This window comes from Phocoena sinus, chromosome 5, assembly GCF_008692025.1.
Source record: "Phocoena sinus isolate mPhoSin1 chromosome 5, mPhoSin1.pri, whole genome shotgun sequence".
NCBI lineage: Eukaryota > Metazoa > Chordata > Mammalia > Artiodactyla > Phocoenidae > Phocoena > Phocoena sinus.
Window position 1 is genome coordinate 138,732,070 of NC_045767.1, and position 27,119 is coordinate 138,759,188.

The 27,119-nt window shown below is 42.2% G+C and overlaps 1 protein-coding gene across 2 annotated transcripts in view; it reads left to right on the forward strand.

The window, feature by feature from the left end:
- The window catches only part of PDGFC (platelet derived growth factor C), a 218,314-nt gene extending 191,825 nt beyond the window's left edge, over positions 1-26,489 (forward strand). The window contains exons 4-6 of one of the 2 annotated variants that reach the window (XM_032632290.1): positions 12,636-12,840; positions 17,479-17,696; positions 24,886-26,489. In XM_032632290.1, the coding sequence (XP_032488181.1) occupies positions 12,636-12,840; positions 17,479-17,696; positions 24,886-25,002 (540 nt within the window). In that variant the 3' untranslated portion in view covers positions 25,003-26,489. Of the gene's footprint in view, positions 1-12,632; positions 12,841-17,478; positions 17,697-24,885 lie in introns of both variants that reach the window. The other variant, XM_032632289.1, reaches the window with a different exon arrangement.
- Positions 26,490-27,119: the final 630 nt, after the last annotated feature.

The following is a 27,119-nucleotide window of genomic DNA, read 5'->3' on the forward strand; positions in this document are numbered from 1 at the left end:
GCACGGGCAGGGCTTCAAGCCCGAAGCCTTGTTTATGGCTCCGCCAGAGTCTACACGCCCTTTCCCGCAATCTAGGACTCCTCCTCAGGTAGAAAGACCAAGAAAAAAGCCGCGATCGTATCCTACCTTTCTTACAATCTCTCTCACCCTCCTGCTGCTTGTGGAGCTTGGCACACACAGCGGCATCCTGATCAGACCTCGGTCTGTCTCTCCACCCACCACCACCTGCTCTCCCACCCGATGGCAGTGCCTCTGCTGCCCTTCCTCTTCCTTTTAACCCATCGCCTTTCTGTTTCCCAGTTCAAGTTCTTTGTAAATATCCGAAGTGTCCTCCTCCTCGTCTAAGTGCTTTCTTGTTCTCTGAGCTCTAGGTTAACTTTCATCTCTTCTTCGTAGTCTCCCCTGATTTTTTCGGGCAGAGTCAATTGCTCTCCTGGCACTTAGTTTTTAAACGCTGTTGCAGTCCTTACGCACGGACGTAGGTTTGCCCGTCAGAAGCTCAGTGGCTGTTCGTCTTCATCGCTTCCTGCAAGCACCTGAGTCGTACAGTCCAGTTTGCAGAATGACGTTACTTTCATGTGTCCCTATTTCCAAAGCCATGTCTTGCTTCTATCAACAGAAGGAAAAGACATCTCAGGTGTATTTGGGGATGATGGTAGCGACATTTCACAATTTTTTTCTTTTTCTCACGTTGTGTGATTTTTTTTGGACCTGCCCAGAACGCTGACCACGTGACACGATTTCATTTTAGTGCCGTGACAGGCGTTAAAGAACATATAACTGCTTATACTTTTATTTTTTGGAGATGTTGGGATGTGTGGACAGTCACTGAAGACTTCGTAGCGTGATAGGAATGTCACGGAGCGATTACAATTGTGAAAGACAATGACTTCACACTCGATAAAATAACTGTTCTTCACACTGTGTGCTGACTAGTTACTTTATAGAAGTTTGTGTTAATACAATGCCACACACTGTAGTTAAGATACAGCTACACAGTGTGCCTGACGTGAAATCCTGCGCTTTTGGTGGGGTTTCTATTTGTCTCATTTCATATAAAGACTTTTTAGGCAAGAAATATGAATTCAGAAAACTGAAAACTAGAGATGTTGGTTACGAACATTATTATGCGTTTGTTTTTTTCTTTTAAGTTTCTCAGCACAGAGTTTTTCACGGCCACGAACATACCTAGACGTGCCTTTACTGGACCTGTGGTTCTAAAATGCCCGTTTCACTCCCCAGAATAGCTACTGAATATAAATCTGTTTTAGGAGAGAAAGAAGTTTGAACGAGGGTTTTCCCTGTGGTGCAGGGCAAGCCGTGTCAGTGTTATAAGAATGTTGGACGAGGTATCAATGAACATGGACTAAATAGCTGATGTCACTCCATACACACAAAACAACATAAATCAGGAACTAAATCTTATAATTTACCTACTGATTTATTGATTGGTTGACTGATTGATTGATTTTTGGCTGCGTTGGGTCTTCGTTGCTGCGCGCGGGCTTTCTCTAGTTGCGGCGAGCGGGGGCTGCTCTTCGTTGCGGTGTGTGGGCTTCTTACTGCAGTGGCTTCTCTTGTTGCGGAGCATGGGCTCTAGGTGCGCGGGCTTCAGTAGTTGTGGCACGTGGGCTCAGTAGTTGTGGCGCACGGCCTTTGTTGTTCTGCGGCATGTGAGATCTTCCTGGACCAGGGCTCGAACCCGTGTCCCCTGCATTGGCAGGTGGATTCTTAACCACTGAGCCACCAGGGAAGTCCCCAGGAACTAAATTTTTAAAGATAATTGTTTATCTTGAGTAAAACTGACATAGTGGGGACGATGAAATGTACAATTAAAAATGTGTATGATAATTCCTAAGTCTGTACAAGGCTTAACTGTTTATTAAAATGTTTAGTGCTACTGTTTTACTTAATTCTTAAAACTTTTCTTAGGTAGGTAGTATCATCCCTGCTTGAAACATTGATCCCTAGAGAAACACATAAATGAAGTGTTCATTTGTAACTTACGCAAATGCTCCATTTTCTTTGGCCGGTGGGTATGGCTCCCGTACTTTGAAGAAGAGACCATCTTTTCCATCATCTGCTCTCTGCAGGAGGCCTGGGGAGTGCCTTCCACCCGATGGAAGGAAGGATGCCAGGGGAGGGGAGGGGAGGAGCAGATTTCAGGAGGCGTAAGGAGTGTACAGAGGTTTATGGAATCTGTACAAACCTCTCCCGTTGGGCTCCACTGTGAGTAATTTATAGCATCTTTCAAACAAGGCTGTTTTGTAAAAGTATAATGTTTAAAAGCTGATATATATTTCTGGGAAAGTAAAACTTAAAAATTAGTGTTTTTACTGTACCCTACGGACCATCTGGCATAGAATTATGTAAATTCAGTCAACAAAGGGAAAGGCAAAAGAAAACAGGGAGGCCAGCTAGAAGGCTGTTGCAGGTGGTGGCTTGGATGATAGGATGGTAGCAGTGGAAGTGGCGAAAAGCGCCCAGATCCCCTTCGGGGTGTCCCGAGACCAAGTTCAGTGTTGGCAGCAATGTCCCAGCACCAGCTGGGGGAACCATCTTCTGGTGGTTAAGAGCTCAGTCCTCAGGTTAAGAGCTCAGTCCTACAAGACTGCTTCCCTCCTGGCCTCAGAGACCAGGCATAAGCCCCGGTTGTTACCTGGGCTTCTGACCCACCAGCTACACATGGGATGTTCCAACAGTCCCCTCCGATTCTGGCTGGCAGTCATGAATACAGGTTGCTACCGGTGCTCTGACCCACGGCCCCCTCCTCAGATTCCATTAATTTGCTGGAATGGCTCAGAGAACTCAGAGAAGTATTTTACTTACTAGATTATCTAGTTTATTATAAAAGGATATCACTCAGAGCAGGCAGATGGATGCACAGGGCGGGATATGGGGAAAGGACTCCAGGCTTCTGTGCCCCATCCAGGCATGACTCTCCCCAGATCTTCACGTGTTCACCAACCCAGAAGCTCTCTGAACCCATCCTTTTGGGTTTTCATGGAGGCTTCATTACATAGGCTTGACTGGTCAAATCATTGGCCATTGGCATTAGATTCACCCACCTGGTCCTCTTGCCTCCTTGATGGGGCATAGGGGGGGAATATGGGGGCAGGAGGGTTGACCAGAGACTTGAAAGTTCAAACCCCTCTCACCTGATTGGTTCTCCTGGCGACCAGCCCCCATCCTTAGGTGTGGCCAAGCGTCATCTCCTTAACACCACAAAAGACACCCTTATTGCTCTCATCACTTTGGCAATTCCAAGGGTTTTAGGAGCTCTGAAGAAACAGGATGAAGACCAAATCCATATTTCTTACCATAAATCAGATGATCACAGATTCTAACCCTAGTCTGATGGTAGAGCCGAGATAAGGTGGGATGCGGGGTGAAGACACAGGAGAGAAGCAAAGAACAACTCCACACGATGGGGTCCATTTACTGAGGAAGCACAGGGTAAGGTTACAGAGAGGGGGATGGTGGTAGCGTGTAAGTTGGAGGGAGGTCACTAAAGGAAGGAACGCGGACAGAAGATAGATGAGGTCCAAGCATGGACAGCCTGGAGGTGGGGTGGGGTGGACCCAGCAAGCACAGCTAAGGAGAAGCATCTGTCAAAGTGGGAAGCAAGTCTGCAGAGCCTGGTGTCGGCTTGGAGACAGAAAATGGACTGTTAGATTCAACCCTGAGGGGTGGGGCGTCATCGGGGACCTTCATGCCTTACGTACACGCTAATTATTTCCATTAGATTATATCATGATTCCCCTCAAAGTAACTTTCTGAGGGATTTTTTTATTACTACTCCCAGTTTCAGCTACTCGGTCACACTCTTTATATTGGCAAGCCATTTTAAAATAAATAACTTATACTATTGTTTCTTGCCCCAGATAAAGTCTTCCACCCATATAAAATCTGAATGAGGTTGAGGGTCTTATCTATTAAGCCTACTGAACAGATAATTGAAAATATCAACCAGTACAGGCGCCATTTCTCAGCTAGATCCCCACAAAGCATTCCGAAAATTTCCCTTAATGGCTGTTAAGTGATGCATTGAATAAATATGGAGCCGCAAGAGAAATTTCTGTAAGAAAGAGCCTTAAGGATTATGGCTTGAGGCGCACATTAATTCTGGTGTTTCGGGGAAGACGTGTTTTTCTTCTAACAGTTCTTAGCTCACCTTCTCTTTCCTGTGAAGTGCCTTCCTGTCGGTCCCTTCTTGAGCACTGAAACAAAGCAAATCCGCAAGCATGCGATATAACGAGATTAGGGGAAAAGGCGTGTGGTGCTTTGCCGTCAAACGCTAGTAGCTGTAGATGTTGTCTCAGCTTTTCAGGGCCTGTCACATTTTTTGATTCAGAGGAATCCTTTTAACAATCTCAGTAGGAAAGAACCCTTCATTTTGGCTTCGCCCGCAGATGCCATTGGGGAAGGAGTCCTTGGTGCCGTGTTATTTAGTTGTCCCATGGAATCCTAGCTTTCAGTCCGGGTCATTACTGCTAATTCACAGTTTTACCTAGGAAGTGGAAGACTGATTCACCAGCCCGCAGTCAGCTGTCCCGGGAAAGCGCTGGTTTCCAGGAGGCCTCCCACCCTTTAACTGGGGTGACCTCAGACCAGGAACTTTAGGTGGAGAGGAGTTGGGGTAATGGTGTTGTAATTTGTGAGTCTAGTCAGATGGCAGTGGTTCTCAAGTTTCGCACTGAAAGGAACACTGGGCCGGTAACAGTCTCATCCACTAATTTAGTAAGAAACTGTGCTTATAACACAACCATTCTTCCTTTTTTTTTTTTTGGAATTTTTTAACAAAGCTAGCCATCTCTTTTCCCGTATTTGGGCCCAGACAGAACACAGCTGCTACTCAGGGTTTGCCTGAAACCCTGAAACTCCGGGAAGGTCAGCTTCAGGTTTGAGCCTTGACGTGACAGCTTTTAAGTGCTGGAGGGTAAACATAGTTCCCTTTTCAGCCTGGACGGTCGCTGGGATCAGCTGTGTAGACAAATCAAGGTTTATTCCATTGCCATGCTCTCTGAGTAGGCGTCGCTCAGTGTTAAGACACGACATGAATACACTTGGCCACTCTCCCTAGGATTTCTCACTTAAATATATAATCTGCCTCACCCACACAGTATTAAAACATCTGTTCTGGAGTAGTAATGCAAGCATCTGATTTTCTTTGCTGGCTTTAAAATCATTTAAAAACATAACCCAGATAACTTTTGGGACAGATTCAGATAAGAGCAGGGGGAAAGGAGGAAGAAGCGTGTTTAAATGAATTGTTCCAGAGCATTCTTGTGTCTTTACGGCACTGCCCGTCAGTCGTTCCTGGCAGAAATGTTTGTCTGCAGGCCCCGTCTGCTTCTTAAGCTCTTTAAAAGGCAGCCCTATATTCAATATATCAGCTTGACATGGTGTAACGGAGACTGGAGACACCTTTCAAAGTGATGGAAAGCAAGGCTGCAAGGCTGAACTTTTCTTTTTTCTTCTCTCCCCACACCTGGATGATTACTTTGTTGTTCTTTTGTTTTTAATAACTACAACAGTAAAACCTAATCCGCATTCCTAACCCTTCTGTTAGGTATGAATGAGGTGAAGCCCCCTTATCAGTTTGAAATGTCCTTTATGCCTTGGCTAGGAAAGCTGCAGCATAAATCGTAGGCCCTAAACATTTTGCAGCAGTTGCTATGCTACTCAAGGTAAACATTGGTGTGTGTGTATTTGTCCAGGGAAGGTTCATTGTCAATGTTATATTTTTAAATTTGCACTCACCGCAGAAATACTAATAGAAAGACAAGCTGCGGTTTTCTCAAGCTGGGTATTTATCGTGGAATTATAAGCAGTTCGGATAGCACTATTCCAAATAGGAAGTCAGCTATTCTTCTTCTAAAAAAGAAGATGATAATTAATGCATAAGGTATCTAAATAGCCATAAGAAAATACAAAACCACTAAGATGTTGATCTTTTAAATGAACCTGGAGAGGCCAACAGAGGAACTCACTTGCTGTCTTCAGCTTGTAACACTGATTCATCCTGGCCCTTACTTTGTCCAAACACATGGGCTGCCCATTATGTTTCAATAATAAAAGTAGAAATATGTTTGTTTTTCAGTTATTCTTTCACATTAAGTTCCCTTTTTATGGTCCACACTCACCAGGATTTGTTTGATCCTTGCTGAGTTGCTTATGTGATTCGTAATAGCAAATTCTCAGTTTGGCTTTGTTTTGGCAAAGGGAAAAAGTCTCTTCTGTGAAACAAAATACTTGGTTTGTGAAGGTTAAGCTTCCCAAGGGCAAGAATTTTTGTCGGTTTTCTCACAGCACCCACATGATGGGCTTTTTAATAAATGTTTGTTAAATGACTTAATGGACACGGTATAATATTAACCTTCGTTGGCTGCTCTGGTCGATACGAAGTTGGGAATTCCGTGACAGCATGCTTTAGTGTGCCAGGGCTGCTGTTACAAAGTACCACAGGCTGGGTGGCTTGCACAACAAAATTCATTTTCTCACAGCTCTGGAGGCTGCAAGTTGGAGATCAAGGTGTCAGCAGGATTCATTTCTTCTGAGGCCTCTCTCCTTGGCTTGTAGACGAACACCTTCTCCCTGTGTCTTCATGTGGTCTTTCCTCTGTGCGTATCTGTGTCCAAATTTCCCCTTTTTTCAAGGACCTCTTCTTACAAATTTCTTCTTCTTACAAGCCCAGAACTGGGATTGCTGGATCAGATGGTAGCTCTATTTTTCATTTTTTGCTGACCTTCCGTACTGTTTTCCATAGTGGCTAAACAAAGTTACATTCCCACTAACGGTTCATAAGGATTTTTTGGAAACGACACCAAAAGCACAGCAACCAAAGCAAAAATCAAACAAGTAGGACTTCATCAAACTAAAACAGCTTCTGCACATCAAAAGAATCGCTCAGCAACATGAAAAGGCAACCTGTGAAATGGGACAAAATGTATGCAAGCCAAGTACTGGACAAGGGTTGATATCCAAAATGTATAAAGAGCTCATACAACTCAATAACCAACCAAACCAAACAAAAATCCAATTATAAAATGGGCAGAGGAACTTAACAGACATTTTTCCAAAGAAGGTGTACCAATGGCCAACAGTGCATGAAAAGATGCTCAACATCACCAGGGAAATGCAGCTCAGAACCACAGTGAGGTATCTCCTCACACCTGTTAAGATGGCCGTCATCGAGAAGACGAGAGATAGCAGGTGCTGGCCAGGGTGTGGAGAAAACGGACCCTCTTGTATCCCACAGTTACGTGGAATTCTTAAACGTAAAAGCTGGGAAGAATCTTAAAGGTCACTGGGTTTAAGCAGCCGTGCTTCACAGAGGGGAAAACTGAGGCTCATATGGGTTACAGTATTTGCTGAAATTCCCTCTCCTGATGTGGTAGCTTCAGGGGTAAGTGCAGGCTCCCCGACTCCTGATCAGGGCTCTTCTCTCGTGTCATGCTGCCACTCGGAATGACCCTCACCAAGGAATTAAAAAGACCTCGTCTTGTATAGGATCCTTACACACGGTCCTGACATTCTAGAAATGAATTAAAAAGACCTCGTCCTGTATAGGATCATTACACACGGTCCTGACATTCTAGAAATGGTTTGACAGGACAACTCACGGCATAGAGATTTCACAGCTCTTTTCTCGTCTTTCAGGATCTGTCCTTACAAAGTCATATAGCCACAAGGGTCTAGACTAGGATTAGGTTATCCACCCAGGTTACTGCTGCTGCACTGAAGAGGATAGCAGAAAAGCCTTTCTCTGGCTTACTGAAGTAGGGGTTGATTTAGTTAGCTGTGTACATTACAGAAGCCAAGAAACTGCTTTTTGTTTCTGAACATTGGCTTCCACTAAATAGCACAACCCATAGCTTAGTGATAAGCATCTATTTTCATGGCATCTGAGAGAGCTGGGGAGAGGGGAATAGGCAAATCCAATTCAATTCGAGGCACTTAGCCCAATCGTAAGTACTTTTACACAGCAAAGATACTGGTAGAATTTTCTAGACACTAAATATGAGAGCAAAGCCTCTAGGCTTGTACCAGAAAGAGGAGTTCTTAGAGGAGAAATTAAAGCTTAAAAAAAGTAGAAGGTATTTTTCCCTCTAACTTTTTTTTTTTTCCAATGTCCCCCCTTTTCTCTGAAAACTCCCTTTAGACAACTTAGAAAAGCAGAACTTCAAAAGCGAACAACTTGACTGTTCCTTGAACCAGTGGGTGGGTGACAGTCATGAGGAAGCCCTTAAAAAAGAAAAGCGCTGCTTCCTCTGTTCTGTCCCGGGACTGAATCTTTGAATCCAGAGGAAATGAGTTAATTCTCCCCTCCTGTTTCTTTTGGGTGGGGACTGCTGTGTGTGCGCCTGTGTGTATGTGTGTATGGGGGTTATCTTTTTAAAGCATTGTCTTATTTAATTTAAATATTTAGAAGTGTGGAGATTTATAACATCAACCAGTTAACTGCATGCGGTAACATTTGCCAAGTTGTTTTTTTCCCTTTGTCATTTGAGGGGATCGATATTCTGATAACTTCACTGAACCCAAGATGGGCATATTCTGTTTGTCCAACATTACAGACTTATTGTGTTTTCTTTTTCTGTGTAACTACTTTAAACTTTATCTCAGGGGTCCTCATTTCAGTTGGAACTTTTCATTGTTCTTGAAGGAATGCTCTCTACGTTTCCAACAGACGTGGAAGCAAAATAAGCCAACCCCAGAGCATAAATAACAATTTTATATCATGCCTACAATATACATCTGCACTCTGACACTTTGATGAATACGGTCTACTTTTTGTATGGGCTTTCTATACACTTACCCTCTGTGTGCGGATTGACACGTTTGATTGGTCTTGTATCATCACAGTCATAACTCAGTTATCCTCTGAGTAATACTGACTCTTTTCACTTTACATAAACATACACATTTTGGCGTATAGTTTAAAAATTTGCCAAACCGTTGCATCGAGTTTTTCACATTATAAATTTAATCGATATGAACCAAACTGGCTAAATTAGTAATGAACACTTTTATTAGAGAATTGCTTATTTATATCCATACTGTCCTTATCGGTCATAATAGTACTCTCTGTCAAAGCAATATTGCATTTCTTGGACAATTAAAAACATTCTGGTAGTAAAGAGGAATGTATTAAATGTGCTTTCTCCTCTTAAAAGTTGGATAGAATAATGGAAAAACATCTTACTGCTAATATTTTAGCCAGAATCTTGACATTATTGAAAGTAGATCTTTAAAATAAGAACGAAATCAGTGTTGACCAAAGCTGCCACATTCATTTCTGCCGATTATCCTCTATAAACCCCACAACCACCATGGGCAGGTGGGGCTCGGGACCCACAAAGCCATGAGTCCCAGCAGGGGCTGTGTCTGCCCCAGAGAACGGATGTCCTTTTTTTCTGAAAAGCAAGTACCCTCTGCTTTTCAAGCCATGTGTCCACAGGATAGCCTGGAGAGGGTCTTTTCTAAATTGACCCAATTGAGGTGTTTGGGGAAGCAATGGCCCCGTTACTCGGGAAGGTTTCACGGATGGATTGGGTTTCAAGAAAGGCTGTTAGAAATGGTAAAGATTTATTATGTGGATCACAAGATGGAGAGTTTTGCCCGGGGGGGGGGGGGGGGGGGCAGCAACGTAAGCACGGGTAGAAGTGCAAGGTCAAGGTCAGAGGAATATGACATGTGCAGCAGCCAGTGAGGGGACTAGATTGATTGGGACAAAATGTGCCTGTCTTTGATGAGTGGAGGATTAGATGCGAAAGGTGAGTGAAGGTCAGGTGGTGAGGGTTCTGAGTGCAGGGAAAGGAATTCGGATTTTATCTTCCAGATGAGAAATCACTCTAGGCATTTGTCCAAATCCATCCCATGATCAGCGATAACTTATTTTAGGTAAATTAACCCAGGATTATGCAGCATAGAATAAAAGGAATAAGAAAGAGTAAAGGCAGGGAGACAAGGTTAGAGACTGCTAAATACAGTCCCTTGTTTTCAGGGTCTGCCCTGTATCTGAGTAATGACGATGAAAAGGAAGAGCTGATATGATAGGTTTTTTAATTATAGCAAATGTTATCATTTTTACCTGATCTCTAGAAAGAATCCATACTTATTACAGAAAATGCTGAAAACATGGATAGGTATAAGGAAGAAAATGAAGATCACCCATTCTCATTAAAACCATGGATGAACACTCCACATTTTAGGTGCTTTTGATTTTTCTTTGTTTTGTTTCAATGTATGTATGTTGAAATCATGGTATAATAATGCTATGTTTACAGAGCTTGGATTTCTTGTCATTTACTACATATTAGGCACTTCTTTTTTAATAAAAAACTCCTAGAAGACCTAATTTTTTTTTTTTTTTTTTTTTTTTTTTTTCGGTACGCGGGCCTCTCACTGTTGTGGCCTCTCCCGTTGCGGAGCACAGGCTCCGGACGCGCAGGCTCAGCGGCCATGGCTCACGGGCCTAGCCGTTCCGTGGCATGTGGGATCTTCCCGGACCGGGGCACGAACCCGCGTCCCCTGCATCGGCGGGCAGACTCTCAACCACTACGCCACCAGGGAAGCCCAAGACCTCATTTTTTTTTATTGCAGTATAGTTGATTTACAGTGTTGTGTTAATTTCTGCTGTACAGCAAAGTGATTCAGTAATACATGTATGTACATCTTCTTTTTTCAGATTATTTTCTATTATAGTTCAATACAGGGTATCGAATAGAATTCCCTGTGCTATAGAGTAGGTCCTTGTTGGTTAATCTATTTTATATCTAATAGCCTGTATCTGTTAATCCCGAACTCCTAATTTATCCTCCCCCTCCAGCCCGCTTTCCACTTTGGTAATCATACGTTTGTTCTCTGTGTCTGTGAGTCTCTTTCTCTTTTGTAAATAAGTTCATTTGTGTCATGTTTTAGATTCCACATGTAAGTGATGTCATATGGTATTCGTCTTTCTCCTTCTGACTGACTGCACTCACTATGACAATCTCTAGGTCCGTCCATGTCGCCGCAAACGGCATTATTTCCTTCTTGTTTATGGCTGAGTGATGTTGCATCGTATATAGGTACCACGTCTTCTCTATTTGTTCATCTCTCGATGGACATTTAGGTTGCTCCACATCTTGCTAGAGGGCCTCGTTTTTAATGCCTGTCCCACGATTTCAGTTTATGACTGCAGGGTCATTAACTATGCCACTATTGTAAATTTAGATTGCGACCAACTTTTTGTTATTACAAACATGACTGTAATAAACGTCAGTCAACATAAATGCTTTATTCCATACTATTCCCTTTTCTTCTTCTTCTGCAGATAAACAAATAGATACATTTAAAAAATTAAGTGGAACATTTGTTCCTGTATTTATCTTGCCTGTTTTGATTTCAGTTCTAAGCTACCACTCCCCGCTTTTAGTCCACTTTAAAAATTGGGGAAGGGAGGAGGGTGTTTCTTAACGGACTTTTCCTGAAATTATTATCTCCTTTTGGTGCTTGCCTTTTAAAATGGTGTACTTTAATCCATTGCTCTATACATGAGCATTTAGGTGGTTTTCAGTTTTTCTCCTTTCAACACTGTGATGAACTGATATTCATGTGCACATATTTCCACGTGCACAAATAAAAGGCTATAGCCTCAAAAGTGAAGTACAGGGATATGGGACATATCCATCTTCAACTTCAGTATCCTGTGTACATCAGTTACATCAACTACAGTGGTACCAATATATACTCACTTCTGCAGGCAGACCAGAAAAATTCCAATTTACCCACATCCTTGGCAATCCTTTCCTTTCAATGCTCGCCGATCTCCTGTAAGTGAAATAGTATCTCTTTTTTTTGTATGTGAAATATCTCATTTTGGTTTGCATTTCTCTGATAACTAATGAATTTTAAGCATGTTTTCATATGTCTAGTGGCCATTCAAGATTCTTGTCTGGAATTTGTCCATTTTGTATTGAGTTTGTTTTTTTCCGTGTACTCTGTCCTGTGACAGGTATATGGTTTGCCAAGGTGTTCTCCCAGTGTCTGTATTTTAACTGTTTATTACAAAAAATTTAGGCAAATTTATCAAAGTTCTCTTTTATGGTTTGGGCGTTTTCTATCTTGATTAACAACTCCTTCTCCAATGTCAAAGGCTTTAGCTTTTCACTTATATATTTTTTTCTTATTCTTTATGGGTTAATTACTTTACATTACATTTTTAATTCTTCTGACACACCTGGGAGTTCCCAGGTGATTTTCCAGAATGAGGAGGATAAAAAGTTGAAAACAAAAGAAAACTTTGGTAAAAACTCTATTAAGGCTTCCGTTGTTAGGTCCATAACTGAACCACGGAGGCATCTTCTGTTTTGTGTAAACAACAGATACCCACACCTACCATGGTTTGTGGTAACGAAAGTGAGTGTCTTGCCCCTTGAAAATCTTTTCCCACAGAAACTCCGTCCAAGTTCATCTGCATGAAGTCTTGGCAAAGTAGTTTACTGCTCACTGGGCTTGAATACAATTTCACTTCCAGGTGTTTTCGGCCTTAGTCTGCCTATCTAACCTCGCGCGTGGGTCCAGAAGGAACACGTCGTTTTTTTAAAAACGGTTGCCGTCTGACACTGGATTCGTTTTACTTTCAGCAGTTGACAGAAACTGTGAGTCCTTCCGTGCTACCCGCCGCAGCTTTGCCACTGGACCTGCTTAACAATGCTGTCACTGCCTTTAGCACCTTGGAAGATCTTATTCGGTATCTTGAACCAGATAGATGGCAGCTGGACTTAGAAGATCTATACAGGCCCACTTGGCAACTGCTGGGCAAGGCTTTTGTGTTTGGAAGAAAATCCAGAGGTAAGCTCTCTCTTCAGGCTAGAACCTCATTTAAGTTTCTTAGCAGCTAATGTTTCAGATTCTTCTGCCGTACCTTCTAATGAGGAGAGTTTAAAATTCTTCCCCGATAAGTTTAAATAATCAACCTTCTTAACATTTGAGCATATTTACATATTAAATAAGAATACGTATAAAAGGAGGGCTTGGAAGATTAAAAGAGATGCTTTTGCTGAAAATTCCTGTCATTTCTTTAATTCAAAAATATCATTTTGATGAAGTCCTGTGCTACACTTCACAAGAAACATTGCTTATTCAAACTTAATATTTGGGGTATATTGATTCAGAGATTCAAGAGAGATTATCGTAGCTGCTAAACCAGGTTTAGGGCTAGAAAAGGGGAAAGCTCTATTAAAATCTGTATTCACCATGACCCCATGAGTCAGGATTATATCAATTTCCATTTCCTAAGCCTAGAAACTTTTCTAAATAATACGAAAAATAACAATGGTTCCCCAGAAGACAGAACTGTAGTTTCCACTGATAGAAGTCACTGTAAGAAAATAATGCTCTAAAGGAACTCACACCATGATAATTTTTTCTATGTAAATATGCTTCTGAAATGATCACTTTTGATTCTATGAGCACATCTCCCTTCAAGAGTGCAAGTGTTGATAATTAAACTTAATTTCACATGGTCGAGAGATGGGAGATAATGTTAGCCGAATCTGTTCTCAGGTCAGGTAACTTTCCTCGTCACCCTAAACTTGGAAAGCATCCCTCTCAAACACAAATGAAAACGTAACTGGGTAGTTATAAAGCCCTCAGACAATCTGTTTCAGTCCGTCAGAAACTTTGAAATCTACCCAGGGTCCCTTTAGAGAACGGAGGACGGTCTGCAGAAAGTCTGTAGAAAGCACAGTGTTTAGTTAATTTGAGCGACTCACAGGGGCAGATTGCATCAGACTGGTCAGAAAGAAACCCGACTCCTGCCCTCTCCTGCTAAGAGTTGCAGCCCTTCTGATCAGGGCTTACATCTCAGCAGATCATGTTCGGACTTGCCCAGCACGGTGTTCTGCTGGACCAGCAGCCCTGGTTTCCTCTCAGCGATGTTGGAAATCGCTGTTCACGTCCAGAGGCAGCTGAATCTTGTCCAGATGCTGAAAACGGTTACATATTTATAGGACGTGATCGTGACAAATAACTCACCAACAACAACACTTCCCTTCCCTCCCACTTAGGAACGGGAAGATGAAGATTTGCAAGGCTGGCTGAAACGCCCCTGAATAGAGCCTTTGTTAGCAAATTCGAGGTAGATTATCCTGTGGATCCCTAAGAAGCAGAGGGAGTCAACCGGACTGAGCTCAGATCTAGTTTTTTGACAGCCGATCTTGGGATACGAGCCTGAAAATCTCCCCTCTAACCCTGCCTTTATGCCTGTACCTCTCACGTGGTGCTCAGTGAAGTTTTGGCCGGAGGCTAGGGTGTATTTAAAAGGCCCAGCGCTGAACCAGATCTCTCAACTATTCATTTAACACTTTCCAAATTGAAGCCCTTTGCAGTTTGCCAAAACTATTAACTTTTTAGGCGTACAGTAAGTGTGAGCAAAGCAGTGTATATCTTTGGAACTCTACATAAACTAAAATGCAGGTGTGGGATAACATCTCTATAGACAAAACCAACTCCCCCCCACAGGAGTCTTTCTACAAAGGAAGGAGGAGGAAAACATTTTAAAGCTTCTAATTAGAGATTGAGATAGATTTTCCACAGAATAAACATATCACAGCGTTACCACATTCATCTTAGAAAGACCACCCTCAGATCGCGTTACGTTAATAGAATATCCTTGGGCTGAGTGTCTGAAAAAAATGAACACTGACAAAGTAAACTGTGATCGTAATTTTTTTCAATCAGTATTATTCTGTTTAGGAAAACTTGCAATATTTATGAATCTGAACAAGAAAACAGGCATTAGAAAAACAGTTTTTATCGACGACAGGCTTCAAATCATCATTCTTTAGAAAGACAAGCTAATGCATGTATTGTCTTAGGAGGTTGTTACGAAAAGGAAATAAAGCATCTGAAGGCTAAGTTTACTTTGCAAATATTTTGCAGAGGGAGACTTCCACGTTATTACAGTTAAGCTATTAAGACGTATGTGCTGGTGCCTGATCTCTCTCTTTGTTTTTTGACTAGATGTTCTACCCAGTGTTTGGAGAATTTGTGACACCAATCGTAGTCACGTGACTTATTCTAAATGATGCTTAGATGTGTTTGAAGCCCTAGAAGCAGGAAGCATAAATTTCAAATAACGTATGCTAAATGTAAAGTCCTTACTTGTATTTTTAGCCCAGAGGGGACTGTGTTAATGTCTTTCCTTTTCTTTATTTTCCCTTTCTTCCTCTGGTTCAGCGTGTTCATTCATACCTTACTACTACAGAAAAGAAAAACCCATATTTTTTAAGTCAGGCTTAACTAGTACTTAAAAAGGGCTTTTGACTTTTGTGTCAAACATGATAGATGAGTGGAAGCTAAGTTGAAAGTCTGTTTAAATTTTCACATTGTAGCAGGTATCATAGCTTGATTCACTTGGGAAATCCATCTAACCTTTTATTGTGGTTAAGTAAACATTTTAAAGCTAACATATACAGACTCATTTTCTAGTTTCATGAAATAGTATGTTTAAAACTCTTTAAGGTAGATGAATATCCTTTGAAAGCTGAGAGCTTCATTCACATTCTAAAGAAGGATAAATCTTAAAGAAGCATTAAAAACTCTGGCAACTGGCTTTTGTATGTGTGTGCCTGTCTTAGGTTTTCTCTCTCCTTGCCTAGATGTTAACTTCTAGCGAAAAGATTCAAAGAAGCTCATATACAGCTTTGACAGTGAAAGAGCAGTACGTGTATAGACATAGGTTAGGGTTCGGCAAAATGAAATGAGGTAAAATACGTGACATCATTTAACCTAATTATCTCATTAATTTTATTAGAGATAAGCTTCTCTTTAATGGCCCTCGAAAGAATGAACTCTTTTCCTCTTAAATATTTAAAAGCTTTACTGTCACGGGGTCATTTTTCAGATGAAAGGGAAATCTTTAGATACTCAAATAAAACTGGTTTTCTCTTGAGTTGGAAAAAATAATTTCTAGCTGGATAAGATGTTGAAATGAACTTACTGAATTAGCATTTCCTCCGTGTTTCCCTTACCTGACCAAGGTTTTAGTCAACCATATGGTTTACGTGTGCTTATAATTGACAATTGCATTTGCATAAGCTATAATATATTTCTTGAAAATACTTACATTGGCTTCCTTTGACATTTTAGAAAAACTTGACCACATACCCACGAATAACCTAGCTAAGAAAACAAGCATTTGATTCCTAATTACCTTGTCGCCTTAAAAGTATTTAAAAATGTTGGCACTTAATTTTTAAGACTGGGTTACGTAGTGATTATTATCACCTGAAGCTATCTTTAACCAGAAAATATTATTTATAATGTTGCCAATATCACTGAAAAGGTATTTAACCAGATTTAGTGTATTTTAGATAGTATTCCTAAATTTTAATAAAAACTTTGTTCTTGAAGGAAAAAAGCTCTGATGAACTATATGCTATTCAAAACTTCAATTTTATTGGAATTGCTTTGATTTGAATATTTCTAGGGGAAAAAAGGCAAAGCTATAAAGCAGAAATTAAAATCATATTAGAATTGCTTATCCTAATAATTATCAGCTACTTCATATGTTATATGTAGTCTCATGTTAAACATGATGTGTTACTTTGATACGATTTAACTGAGGCAGTATCATTTTATAGTTAATAACAATGGTTCTTTAGAACATACTGCAACAATCTGATGAAAGGACATTTGGTTTGGTCTTCACATGGAGGCACTCCCTTAAAGAAGAAAACACAGCATAGTTAGCCAAGTTACTAAAAGAATAGAGACAGTGGTTATAAATTAGTCATTTCTTCTGCCCTTCAGGAGAATAGAAATCGGAAAAGCAGTCTAGTTAAGCTCAATTTCCAAGTCCAAAAATTTCTCAACGCGCCAGAAGCAGTGCTTTCCAGCAACTTCTGCTCCTTTAAAACGTGTCCTTTTCCCCACTCCTGGTCCACTTCAGAAATTCATTTGCTTCATTTCCTTTTCGCGCTCTATGATTCTTGTGGCCAGGAAGATTATAGAAGGTTCTGTCAGCAAGTGTCTGTACGTTGTGCTCCATTCATTGCGGGAGCTTGTCATCCTTCTAAAAATCGCATGTTTTTTCATCAAAGCTTTCCTTTTACATTCTATTCTTCCCTCCACGCCCCCCTTGTTTACTTTTTTCCAAAGGTTAAAAGGTGTAGCCCCCTTTTTCTCTAGAAAGTTTCCTGTTTATAGCTGGTAACTCTTCTGTAGTCTCCATCCTCAACACTGCACAGTGCCGTCCCTTCATCCGTCCCTGGGTCACAGGGAAGCTCTGTTTGCCATAAAACGGAAAGCCCAGCCTGCGAGCTGCATCGCCCTAAGACCTAGTTAAATAATCGGGGTTCTTATTGGGGCGATTGTTCGGGAGATGTCTAGATTTCTGTATGAGAGAGAGAGCGCGAGGGCGCTTGGTGAAATCGCAAGGCTCAGAGCATGACCGCCTCTTCCTCTGCTCCCCTGTGTGCCGTGCAGTGCTGGGCCTGAACCTGCTCAAGGAAGAGGTGCGGCTCTATAGCTGCACGCCTCGCAACTTCTCCGTGTCCATCCGGGAGGAGCTCAAGAGGACCGACACCGTCTTCTGGCCGGGCTGTCTCCTGGTGAAGCGCTGCGGCGGGAACTGCGCGTGCTGCCTGCACACCTGCAGCGAGTGTCAGTGTGTCCCCAGCAAAGTCACCAAGAAGTATCACGAGGTACGGACAGCCTTTCCCTTCCCGAAAGATGACAGACCAGCCTCTCGGAAGTGGATTTTGGTTTAGAAGGGAGATGTCGTCTTCACGAAAACCAGACCAGACGAAACCAAGGTTTACCAAAGAGCTCAAGTTTTCATTTATTATTATTATTATTTTAAATTTATTATTATTTTTTTTTGGCTGCGTTGGGTCCTCGTTGCTGCGCGCGGGCTTTCTCTAGTTGCGGTGAGCGGGGGCTACTCTTCGTTGCGGTGCGCGGGCTTCTCATTGCGGTGGCTTCTCTTGTTGTGGAGCACGGGCTCTAGGCACGTGGGCTTCAGTAGTTGTAGCGCACGGGCTCAGTAGTTGTGGCTCGTGGGCTCTAGAGCTCAGGCTCAGTAGTTGTGGCTCACGGGCTCTAGAGTGCAGCCTCAGTAGTTGTGGCGCACGGGCTTCGTTGCTCCGTGGCATGTGGGATCTTCCAGGACCAGGGCTCAAACCCGTCCCCTGCATTGGCAGGCAGATTCTTAACCACTGCGCCACCAGGGAAATCCCTGTTTTTTAATTAGGACCTTGAACTCAGGAAACCAGACATCAAGGATTTAGAAAGCTTGTCCTCTGATAGCACATCATGGGTACTCAGTGGAGGTTTTCTGTCTCATACAAAAAAGAAACTGTTTTTCCAGGGAGGAGAATGGGTGAAACTTTTCACCTCTTCAAAATATGAAGGGAAAATATTTTAAAGACAAACTTGGAAGTAAATTATGGTCTATTTTGGAGAAAATAAAGATCTTTAATATTTATCTTTCCATTTGGGGCCATTTGGGCACATAAATTCCAAGGGACATATTCATAATTATACTTCCTGTTATTTCATCATTTATATCTTCCTCTTATTCATGGTGCCCCAAATAGTATGTTAAGCTTTTTATAGATTCTTCATCCTTCCCTTTATTCCGCGGAGTTAAGGAAAATACAATATTAAATGTTAGTAATTATTGTTTTTCAGAGCCTTGGGGACCTTAGAGTTTATACATTTCAAATTTTCATTATCCCCGGTGATACCCAACCCCCTCCAGTCCTCCCCAGAAGCACCTAGCTTTCGTACATCCGGAAGCAATCCCTTCCTGATGGCTCACCTTCAATTTTTACAAAATGTCTTTTACAAACTTTAATTTTCACAAAACCAAACCAAAATCTGCCTCCTGACTTCATTTGGATATGGCTTCATTCATTTTCACTTTTTTCTGCTAAATAAAAGAATAACACGAACTAAATACCCACTTAATAAATGAAATGGTTTTACCTGTGAGTGGAGACGTCGGTGAAACCCTCATCTGTTGGGTAATCTGAACAGGTAGCTGTGCTCATGAGACGTGGTTGCCCAGCTCTTCCCCAATATTGTGTTGGCAGGTGATTAAGTGGGAGAAAAGCAGTGGATTCCAGACAAGGTGCCTGTTTCCCTCCTAGATCTACCATTAACTTGTAACCATCCACAGGACACTTAACCTTTGTAAAATATGTGCAAACTATGATAATCTCTCAGGTTTTTCCTAAAGGTGTTATTCTCTGACAATTGTTAGATGGCAAGTTTTAGAAGATGACATCCAAACCTGGCAGTCCGGGATAAAAGTAGGACTGTTGACTGCCGTCCTCACATTCCACTTTCGTTTCTACACCACACACGTCTAAAGATCCTTGTGCTGGGAACGGCGTGCACTCCTGTTCAGGAGGAGGTCCTCGGGAGCTTGCGGGAGCCCCAGCTCCACTCTGCCCAGAGGACGGCTTGCTGCTACTCTAAGAACTGGAAGTCTAGTCAAGAAAAAACCCTTAACGTGGTAGTTTTGTTACCGAGCCAGACTCGGGTCTGCTTGCTGGGGCAGTAAAGCTGCTGAACCAGGTCGTGGGGAGGAAAGTGCAGCATTCATTGCAGGCGCCAAGCAAGGAGACCAGGCAGCCAGGGCTTAAAAGGCCCAACTCCTCAAAGGCTTTCAGGGACAGGTTTTTAAAGACAGGGGGAGGTGCGTGATCAGCTGGCGGACACTCTTCTGATTGGTTGGTGGTGAGGTCATCGGGAGCCCACATCATCAACCTTCTGGTTCCAACCGGTCTGGGATCTACATGCTTGTGGGCAGCATGCAGTTAACTTCTTCCATCTGGTGGCGGTTTCAGTATCTGCAAAACAGCTCAAGGGACCTGACTCAGAATATCATCTGTAGCCCGTGAGGAGGAACTAAAGGTCCTTGACTTTGCTTAATGGCTAAACTGTTATTATTTTGTCTTGCCGTACTGTTTTCCTTTCTTTCTGCGTTTTCTCGTTTCTCTGATTAAATGGCTAGAGTTTTTCCACAGACAAAAGACAGGCAGAGGACATGCGGCCGGGCGGGCGAGGAGGTCTGCTCTGGGAAGGCCTCCCAGGGTCCTGCTCAGTGACAGCCCTAAAGCACGTGAAAGTTAAAAGGCCTTAAAGGGTCGGCAGATCTTAGAGTTGGTTGGCATAATGTAAAAGAATAGGATGAGAGTAGGAATTAAGCTGGGGTGATCTTTCCCCACGTAAAATCATTTCATTTTGAACTTTCTAAAGCAGGGACTTACTAAGCAAAGTGTATCTGGGGACCTGATTTAGCCAACAAGTCTTGGGTTTATGACTCAACCTTGCTACGACCTGTAAAACCCAGAGCTTTTCTAAACAAGTGTATCAGATGCTGAGTTGGTACCATGCTTCTGGGACAGCTGAATCGGTCCTCAGATCAAGTGTATCCTCCCCCGTCCTATACTTGTACATTTCTTTTCAAATACCATTAGTTTTAGGTTTCTCCAGAAAGTTGCCCCAGAACGTGCAGTATCTGTTTTAAAGTCTGAGATAAAGTTCTTGTGTAGGGAAAGGCCATGGTCAGTGCTTGGACGCTCACTGACCTTCTTCCAGAATGGTATTGATTTAGCCTCTCCAGTCTTCAGGTGGGGTTGATTCTATGTATTCTCTGCATGTCCACACTTACAACTTCGGACGCTTATCTAATTGTACGACCCTGTAGTGCACGTTTCCCACAAATATCTCTAATGTGTGTGTGCAGAAATATACATGGTTACCTATTCCACATTTCTCATAGATATCTCCAATCCAATCATCTCAGTTCTCTTCTACGGGAATTACAGATTTTTCTGTGATAGTTGTTTCGTTAACCATCAAATTACCCTATGAGAAAAGGATTACTTGTTTGGTGTAATTCATGATTTCTGAGGCCTAGATTTTTCTCAGTCTTATATTTTGCAAGTTGGGAGTCTAGTACTACTCCTAAGTAAGTGAAATTTTTTGAAAACATAATTCAAAATAGTTCTTAAGTCATCGAAAACCATTCATCTGGATCTAGAGATTTAACTCATTCAAAGTTAAGCCCATCTTGGGCTTTAATTCTTTTTGATGATCATTGCTCCAATTTTCAGTTTAAAGATTATCCCACTTCACGGGCAAGGCAAAAGCAAAGACAGAGCTTAGGCGTTTTAATTTTTCTCTCTTCCATCCAGTTCTATTACACCAGCTTCCCTGCATATTAAGCCGATGTGTGTCCGTTTGTATCACTACAAATATAGCTGAGTTATTCCCTCTTTTGCTTTCCTTTAGCATTTTCCTTGAGTTTCATTCAACCACTGTATCAAAGCTAAGTTTACAGACTTAAAAGTCTCATAAAATATAATGATATCACTGTAGTAGTGTTTTGGTATAATATTATAGCATAATAGTATCATTAAGATTGATTCTTTGTATCAAGCCATTTTAGCCAAAAACAAAAAGTGTTTTTTCTTAATTTCCCCGTCTCCCGAATAGGAATTCTCAAAAAAAAAGCAAGACGGGAGCTTTACATACGTATAAACTTAGATGTTGCCTCTTCCTTGAAACACTTTTGAGTTTCCCGCCAGTCCCAGCGTAACTCATTCCTCCTCTGTGCATGTGTAGGACTTTAAAGATATCTCTATAAGCTAACTGTTATTATTTCCTAATTATTATTTATTTGTATTTGTTTCTCCCAAATTGAGAACTCAGAGTAAAGATCCCGTCACAGTGTAGCACTCAAGAGCGGGGACTCCAAGGCTGGGCATCCAGGGTTTGAATCTGACATTTGTTAGCTGTGTGACTTGGAGCAAATTACTTCGTCCCCTGGGCCTCGATTTCTCCATCTGTGAAGTGAGCTGTCACCCCTCGTGCCTTATTATGAATAAGGCTTAGGACGAGGTCTGGCACATTTCAAGCCCTCAGTACATGCTAGCGATTGTCTCACTCACCTTCACTTCCTCCCTGTTCCTAGCCTCATTAAAGCATGGCAAACGATCAGTAAAGATTTAATGAATTTGCCCAGAGGTAGGACGGTATTCTCTTTCTGGCAAAAAGATCTATAGGAGACTGACAGAAGAAACAGATTTGCTCCTTTCTTCCATTCTTAATCAGCATGATGAGTTTCACCTTGTTTATATCCTCGTATATTTAGGGTCACTTCTTTCCTTAACAGGTAGTGTTTTCTTGCTTAGATCTGTCTGTTTGGGGGAAATAAATATACCACCCAATTGCCTTATTCTAAGTGAGCCCCATCACTCAAGGTTCTATGCCGCCCAGAATTTTGGGCATCATTCCTCGATGGGTCTTTCTGTGCCTGATCTGTTCTGTCCGCAGTCTCTGGTTTTAGCTTTTCCCTGGATTATTTTTTCATGGCCTCGTAATTTTAGTTTGAACCTCTTCCTCAACATTTTTGTGAGATGTGCTTCTACCTTGTTTCTTTTCTGTGTCATAAGCTATGTCCTAAAAACCAAATTCTCTTCTTTAACATTATCTGGGACCAGCTGGTCATCTTCCAAGTCTCTCTTTGTCTCCCAAAGTCCAAACTTTCAAAGGGAATTGAGAGGGAAAACACTGATTATCACCCACCCCTCTACACCACGTACAAGACCTTAACGTCACTGGAACATTACGAGATTCTTCTGCTATTTGTAAATGTCCACAGGTATCAGTGGATGAAGACTGGGCATGTGGGGGGGACGTTTATATGGCGAACGCGTGTTGCGTAAGCACCGCAGAGGAAGGGAAGACTCTGGGATCGCAGCCTGGTGTCATCGACTGTCAGGACTGTATATGGCGGCCTCTCTAACCATTAGCCTTCATAGTTATTTTTCCCCTGCCAACTGGGAAAATGTGTACAAGTGGACGTAGGATTTAAAGACATTGTCTATGCCAATATCGCAGTGTATCTCCACCCAACCTCATTCCAGAAGCCATTTGTGGCGCGAGTGTGCTGCTAAGGTATAGTGCCAGCATCTTAAGAGAAGTTGGCTTTGACACCGCCTTGTGTTGGTCAAAAACAAGAAATCAGTACCAACCCATGATCTATATTCAATACTCATTGGGTTCCGTTTCTCATTAACATAATAGTCTTAGTAATTTTTATTCTGGAATTGCAAATGTAATGGAGAATCTTTAAAAGTTTACTGTTTCTCATCGTTGTCGTAAGATTTTGCAGTTTATCTCTCTAGGAAGAAGGTTACTAAATAAATAGAGTGTATGACTAGTAATGTTCTGAGTCTTGATGAAGTTAGTATCCATCACTGCAACTTTAATCATTTCTGTTTGGCAGAAGTCCAGACACTGGCTGTGCCACTCATTCTCTCTAAGCTTCTGTTCACTCACATGTAAAATAGGGGTAATAACTGCAAATTACTTCGTAGAATTCTTGTGAGTTAAAGTATGTAAAAACATTATCAGAGCGCCTGGCAACCCATAAGCATTCAAAAAACGTTACCTGATTAACCTTCGATATGATCACATACTCCAAATGAGGGACCGTTCTCTGTTTTTCTGCTTTAAATCTTCAAGTAAGACAGTCATAAAACCTGACCTTTGGCTTTTTGGATTAATGAATATTTCCAGCAACGCTATCTTTTAGAAGCTGCTCTATGAGGTTATCCGTGTCAGACCCAGAGAGCAGAGAAACTGGACGACTTCATATTGTCCTGTGCTCTAGGCTTTGTTCGTAAGCCAAAGCCACATAATTTCTAAAACTTCGCCATTTCTGTCATAAGACCCAAAATGTAATAATACACATTGAGTAGTGAGTTCTTATCAGATACGTCAGGTAGTCTCTTACAGAGTACATAGCCGTGCCCTTCCGTCACAGTGTGAAAAGGGTGTGTTTGGTATCAGTGTCCGTTGTGCTATATTTCTGGTTAAGAATCTCAACCATCCAAACTGCAAATAACTTCATTTAATAGAGGCATTCTTGTCATTGTTGCCAAACCGTCTACAGTGCACTAGGACCCAGCTGCAGAAAGTTAGCTGTGACCGAGGCTGATGTCTACGAAGTACGAGTAATCCTGTCTCATCAAGTTGACGGAGGACTTGACCTTTGGCCAAGGGCGTGAATGAGTGGCAATAACTGACTGAGACTCACCTGCAGACCATGTTTCTTTTCGCAGCATCGCAGTACTTGCCTGCCTTGCTTCAAGGATAAATATTTGCTAAGTGTGTGAATAAATGAATGAGTGAAAGAAACCAACAAACAGAAATGTGCAGTAGTGGTTCCAAGACACCTAACCGAGGTGAAATTCTTTCTAATACAGTTAGGTGCGTAAAGGAAAGCGGGCATGGCATGGTGGGTCTTTCCATTTAAGGACGGTTTTTTTTTTTTTTTAGTTTAGTTTATTAAAGTATAGTTGATTCACAACATTGTGTTAATTTCTGCTGTACAGCAAATTGATTCAGTTATACACATACGTACGTTCTTTTTCGTATTCTTTTCCGTGATGGTTTATCCCAGGATATTGAATATAGTTCCCTGTGCTATACAGTAGGACCTTGGTGTTTATGCGTTCTATATGTAATAGTTGGCCTCTGCTAACCCCAGACTCCCACTCCCTCCCTCCCCCACCCCCTCCCCCTTGGCAACCACAAGTCCGTTCTCTGTGTAAGGATTGTTCTTTATTCTGAGCAGCCTCCTTCCAAATCGTTGGTATTAAAAGGTCCTTCCTTTCATACAGTGATGATGATCATTTGTGATTTCTCTGAGGAGTGGGGGAGTATGTTCATCCTGCCTTCAGTAGTTAAAAATTAAAATGTGTAGGTCGCTGTTGGACCCCGAGATTCTGGTCTGAAATTGACCTTGTCCATGAAATCAGAAGTTGCAGACGTGGCCTGATTTTAAAGGTGGTTTCCATCGTTCCCTTTCAGGTCCTTCAGTTGCGACCCAAGACGGGCGTCCGGGGGCTGCATAAGTCGCTCACGGACGTAGCCCTGGAGCACCACGAAGAGTGTGACTGCGTGTGCAGGGGGAACCCCGGGGGATAACGCCTCGCGGTGGCTCAGGGCTGCCACTGCGACAGAGCTCGTGCCTTATCTCCATCCACAATCCCGGCTGGCTGTTGGTTCCAGGGCCCTTTCATCTTCAGGATTTACAGCGTGTTCTGAGAGAGGAGATACCACGCAGAAGTAGGGGTTGTGCAACGGCCCTTTGGAGGAGAGGCCCCACGACAGGAGAAAAGTCCTTGCCGGGGAAAGGATGAACCTTGTAGATTCCTAGTTAGTGGCGAAGTCCCCACGTGCGCCCTTGGCTGCATCTGTGTCTCTTGTCTGGATGTGGCCTAGGTTCATGTCAGCACAGGAAACACTGCCCCTAAGCCCCTGGTTCTGTCGCCTTGCTTAACTCTAAAGCCCCCTGCTCTGGGCCTACAGTCACAGAAATCTGGGATTGTTTCTCATTCACATGCATAAGCCAGAGGGTTCTAAGTTCTACCAACGTGGGTTTAAAAAAAGAACTGTGTTGCCATGAATTAAACTTGTGTCACGCTGATAGGAAAGACTGGATTTTCCCTATTTCTTGCTCAGATTTCTACCACTTAGAAGAACAGACCTCCATCCACGGTTTGGAACAGACAAACCTGAGAAGAAGAGTGGCCTTATCTTCACTTTATAAGTTGGTTTATTTGTGTTATTGTGTACATTTTTATAGTCTCCTTTTGACATTATAACTGTTTGCTTTTCTAATCTTGTTAAATATATCTATTTTTACCAAAGGTATTTAATATTCTTTTTTATGACAACCTAGATCAACTATTTTTAGCTTGGTAAATTTTTCTAAACAGAATGGTTATAGCCAGAGGGACGAAGATGATATAAAATATTGTTGCTCTGACAGAAATACATGTATTTCCTTCTTGTATGGTGCTAGAGCTTAGATCAGTCTGCATTTTAAAATACTGACATGGGAAATGGATAGAATTTGATAAGTGGCAAAGACTCTTGGAAAGTAAGTAAATATGTCATCTTCCACTCCCCTTACTGGAGACGCCAGCAAGAAGCAGCATATTCCCGTAGGCATCCTGGAATTACTAACCCCTAACCCTTATTTTGGGGAATGTGAGCCTAGCTCAGTAGAACATAAAGCACCTTGAAGAAAGAGACCTGACAGCCTCCTGACAAAGCATGCTTGGCTGTCCTGTAGGACCACATCCTATTTATTGTGATGTTCCGGTTGGATTGTCTTTAAACTCTGTTCCATGCACTTGTATAAATACATGAATATTTTTATGTACAGAAGTATATCCTTTAACCGATTCACTTATTATACTCTCTGGCAATTAAAAAGAAAATCAGTCAGATCCTTTGCTTGTAAAATGTTTAATATTGTGCCTAGGTTAAGTGGTGACTATTTGAATTAAAAATGTGTTGAATCACCAAATAAAAAAATGCAGCTGTTTCGGGGAGAAACTGAGTGTGTGTTTGCAAGATTTGTCCCTTAAATGCCAAGAAAATAAAAGCGACAGACTTTTGTGTTACCATGATTTTTATTAGGCAAAAGCTGGTATCAATTCAAAAGACAGGCAGAAAAGTGACCATTTCTGGTGAGACTTTCCTGCCCCTGGACTCCAGTGCTTTTGTGCAGTAGTTTTCTTTGTCCCAGTCATCTTGAGAGTAATTGCTGGTAAATTAAATTGCAGATGGCTTGGAGTTGCGTGTGGTTAATGAAATGCCTGATGATAGCTTGTATGGTGGTATGCAACTGACAGTGGGCGGGGATCCGGTAACTTTCCACTCTTGTCTTCATTTCCAACGGCTGGTACTAGAGGGGCTGAGCCCAGGTCCATGTGGCACGTGGATCCACACAGTTTACACGGCACTCCTCCAGGTGGCGGCCTCAGTTTCAGAGGTAGATCTCTATGCAGGCTGGTATCTTCAACACCTGATCCCTGCCTTTGAACTTGCCCTGGAGCCATCTAGGTCCCAGACTCTTCTTCCAAGGCAATACCCTTTCCGGCACTTTTCCACCTGGCAGTCCTACCCTGCGCCCAACCATGTGGAAGACAAATGAAAAGTGAAAATCCGTGCTGTGTCTTATTGACTTATTTTCATAGTTTTGTTGCAGGTCCCTGGAGGCTGATTAGATACAGCCCAGCTGCTCCCCCGGA